This window comes from Desmodus rotundus, chromosome X, assembly GCF_022682495.2.
Source record: "Desmodus rotundus isolate HL8 chromosome X, HLdesRot8A.1, whole genome shotgun sequence".
Taxonomy (NCBI): Eukaryota; Metazoa; Chordata; class Mammalia; order Chiroptera; family Phyllostomidae; genus Desmodus; species Desmodus rotundus.
Genome location: NC_071400.1, coordinates 41,415,532 through 41,419,840, shown reverse-complemented (window position 1 = coordinate 41,419,840; position 4,309 = coordinate 41,415,532). Strand labels below are relative to the sequence as shown.

At 35.5% G+C, this 4,309-nt stretch overlaps 1 protein-coding gene across 1 annotated transcript; it reads left to right on the top strand.

Moving 5' to 3' along the window:
- Positions 1 to 3,023: 3,023 nt before the first annotated feature.
- On the top strand, positions 3,024 to 3,949 carry LOC112310267 (G protein-coupled receptor associated sorting protein 3-like; the record flags this gene model as incomplete). The annotated part of the gene is given in 2 exon segments (XM_024566499.2): positions 3,024 to 3,237; positions 3,240 to 3,949. Coding segments are annotated over 2 exon segments (924 nt in total), but the record flags the coding sequence as incomplete, so codon positions are not given.
- Positions 3,950 to 4,309: the final 360 nt, after the last annotated feature.

The following is a 4,309-nucleotide window of genomic DNA, read 5'->3' as shown; positions in this document are numbered from 1 at the left end:
TGACTTAGGTCAAGTTGATCTTGAAAAATAAGCTGAATTGAGCTTTGTTTTTGTTTTCTTGATTATGCTTTTCATGTCATACCAAAAAAATATTGCCAAGACCAATTTCAAGGAGGTTTTTCCCCATGTTTTTTTAATCAAATTTATTGGGATGACACTGGTTAATAAATTCTCCTTTCCTTATGGCTATCAATCACCACAGTGTTTTTTGTGTCTATATGTCAGAAATTCTTTTCTTCATCCCTTTACCTTTTTTCACCCGCTCCCCAACACTCCTCCTCTCTGATAGCTGTCAGTCTGTTCTATGCCTCTGTTTCTATTTTTTATGAGAAATATTGCAATTTTCTAAAGATTTTATTTATTTATTTTTAGAGAGGGAAAGGGAGAGAGAAAGAGAAGGAAACATCAGTGTGTGGTTGCTTCTCACATGCCCCCTACTGGGGACCTGGCCCACAACCCAGGCATGTGCTCTAGACTGGGAATTGAACCAGCAACCCTTTGGTTTGTAGGTTGGTGCTCAATCCACTGAGCCACACCAGCCAGGACTGTTTGTATTTTTTGTTAAATTATGTTTTTGATTAGATTCCACATATAAGTGAGATTATATGGCATTTGTCTTTATCTGACTAGCTTATTTCACTTAGCATAATAATTTCCAGGTCCATTCATGCTGTCACAAAAAGTAATTTCTTTTTCTTTTGTCCATTCAAGTAGTATTCTATCATGTAAATGTATCACATCTTTTTAAAAATATTTTATTTATTTATTTTTAGAGAGAGGGGAATGGTGGGAGAAAGAGAGGGAGAGAAACATCAATGTGTGGTTGCCTGTCACACACCCCTTACTGGGGACCTGGCTTACAACCCAGGCATGTACCCTGACTGGGAATCCAACCAGTGACCCTTTGGTTCACAAGCCAGTGCTCAATCCACTAAACCACATCAGCCAGGGTGTACCACATTTTTTCTATCCACTCATCTACCAATGGGCACTTGGGCTGTTTCCAGATCTTCGTTATTGTAAATAGCACTGCAATGAACACAGGGCTGCATATATTCTTTGAAATTATTGTTTCAGTTTTCTTTGGATAAATTCTCAAAAAGTGGGATCAATGGGTCATAAGGCAGTTCCATTTTTAAATTTTTGAGGGAACTCCATACGGCTTTCCACAGTGGCTGCATCAATCTGCATTCCCATAAATAGTTCCCTTTTCTCCCCATCTTCACCAACACTTGTTGTTTGTTGATTTATTGAAGATAGCCATTCTGACAGGTGTGAGGTTTTAACTTGCATCTCTCTGATGATTAGTTGAGCACCTTTTCATGGTTTTGGCCATCTGAATGTTTTCTTTTGAGAACTGTCTATTGAGATACCTTGCCCATTCTTCATTGGGTTGTTTACCTTCTTGGTGTTGAGATGTGTATGTCCTTTGTATATGTTGGAAATTAATCCCTTATCAGATGTATCATTATCAAATATGTTCCCCCATGTAATGGGCTGCCTTTTCATTTTGTTGATGGTTTCTTTTGCTGTGCAAAACATTTTTAGTTTGATATACTTCCATTTCTTTAGGTTTTCCGTTGTTTCCTTTACCCTAGGAGATATATTGGCAACAGTATTGTTATGAGAGATGTGTGAGATTTTATTGCCAAAGTTTTCTTCTAGGATTTTTCTAGTTTTGTGACTTACATGTAAGTCTTACATCCATTTAGAGTTTATTCTTATGTATAGTGTATGTTGGTAATCTAGTTTAATTTTTTTGCAAGAACCTCTCCAATTTTCCCAACATCATTTATTGACTATATTGTCTTTACTTCATTGTATGTTTTTGCCTCCTTTGACCATAAAGGTGTGTGTTTGCTCATATTTCTGGACTCTCTTTTCTATTCCATTGATCTATATGTCTGCTCTTATATAAGGCTATTTTGATTACAATGGCCTTGTAGTGTAGTTTGATATCAGGTAGTGTGATACCTCTAACTCTGTTCTTTTTTCTGAAGATTGCTGAGGCTATTTGGGGGTTTTTGTAGTTCAATATAAATTTTTGGAGTATTTGTTTTAGATCTGTGAAATACATCACTGGTATTTTTATAGGAATTGCATTGAATTTATAGATTGTTTGGGGGAGTATGGACATTTATTTTTATTGTTGACATTATTACAAATGTCCCCAATTTCCCTTCCTTTACCTCCCTCCACCCAACCCCCACCTTGTAGAAATATTTAGTGATGTTAATTATCCCTATCCATGAAAACGGTACACGCTTCCACTTATTTATATCTTCCTCAGTTTCTCTCTTCAATATCTTATAATTTTCTGACTACAGGTCTTTTACTTCCTTAAGTAAATTTATTCCTAGGTACCTTATTTATTTAAAGGTACCTAGGAATTTATTTTTTGCTTCAATGGTAAATGGGACTGTTTTCTAAATTCTCTTCTTAATATTTTATTATTATTGATGTATAAAATTACCACTGATTTCTAAATATTAATTTTATGTATGGTACTTTGTGGAATTCATTTATCTATTCTAGTAGTGTTTGGTGGAGTCTTTAGGGTTTTCTGTGTACAGTATCATGCCATATGAGAATAATGACAGTCTCACTTCCTGTTTTCAAATTTGGATGCCTTTCATTTCTTTGTCTTGTCTGGTTGCTATGGCTAGGACTTCTAGTACTATGTTGAATAAGAGTGGTGAAAGCAGACATCCTTATCTTCTTCCTGATCTTAGGGGAAACGATTTAGTTTTTGCCCATGGAGTATGATATCATCTGTAGGCTTGTCCTATATGGCCTTTGTTATGTGAGGCATGATCCCTCTAGTCCCACTTTTCTGAGAGTTTTTATCATAACTTGGTACAGGATTTTATCAAATACATTTTTGCATCTATTGATATTATCCTGAGATTTTCATTCTTAATTTTATTAACGTAGTGTTTCACATTTGTTGATTTGAAAATATTGTACCAAACTTGCACCACTTAATAAATCTGACTTGACAATGGTGTATTATCTTTTTATCTGTAACTCCAGCAGTGTTAGGATTTAGGTCCCAAGTCCCATCTGAGACAAGGCCTCCTTCATATATTGTCCTGGCCTCAGCTGAGGAAAATACTCAGTCTTTGCCTGGGGCAACAGTGTGTCTTTCTAAGAGAACACCCTCATGCTTATAATCTCTTCAGAAGTACCCATTTGTTTCTGATCCTTGCATTCAGACCATAGAGGAGATTAGATGCCAACTTGCCCTTGCAAAATGGAATGCTACATGAAGTCTGAGGAATTTGAAAAACTTGTCACCTTACTTAAGTCAACTACTGATCCTCTCATTCATAAAATAGCTCAGATTGCAATGGGAATCATTAATGTTCATCCATTTGTCCAAGAGATTGTTAATGAGGTAGGTGTAGTGACACTTATTCAAAGCTTGCTCAGTTTTCCTTCCTCTGAAGTGAGAAAAACAGCTGTAATTACACTGAATCTCCCTTCTGGGAATGAAAGACACCGCAAGATTGAATTACATGTTAAACACATGTGTAAGGAAACCATATCTTTTCCTTTGAACTCACCCGGACAGCAGACTGGCTTAAAAATACTAGGGCGACTGACTAGAGATTCTAACCACCACCATATTGTGGCCAGTTACTTTTCAAAGCTTTTTAATTTGCTTTCTCAGGGAAATTATAAAACCAGAAATCCTATCTTGAGAGTATTTTTGAATATGTCTGAAAATCCAGCTGCAGCCAGAGACATGATCAATACAAAGACACTAGAAGCGTTAAAATTATCCTTTAATCAGAAAGAAGCAAAAGCCATTGTTAGTGCCATAGCCATATTTATTAACATAAAGGAACATTTCAGAAAGGGCTCAATTGTAGTTGTCAATCACTTCAGTTATAGTACACTCATGGCCATTTTCTGTGATGTTAAAGTGATTATTGAAACAATGTAGAATGAGCCAGAAACAAAAACAGAAAAATCTCCAAAATCTAATTTTCTGTTCTCAAAGAGTCTTGCATAATGCTTTGTTTATTTCAGTGTGTCCATTATAAATTACATCTTTAACAATGTTACCTGTGACAGTCTCTAGGTTTCAGATAGACCATTTGGAGGGTCAAATAAATATTACATCGTGAGCTAAAAATGCCTGTTGATTTTTATCTTGTATAGATGGGACACTTCTCAGCATTTTACTTAAGATATTAATGAACCTGTTTATCCTGAGTAAGCTAACTTGTTCATTTATATCTGCTTAGATTCATTTGTGGCTTCAAATCACAAAAAAAAAATCCTTAAACTTATAATGTAGTTG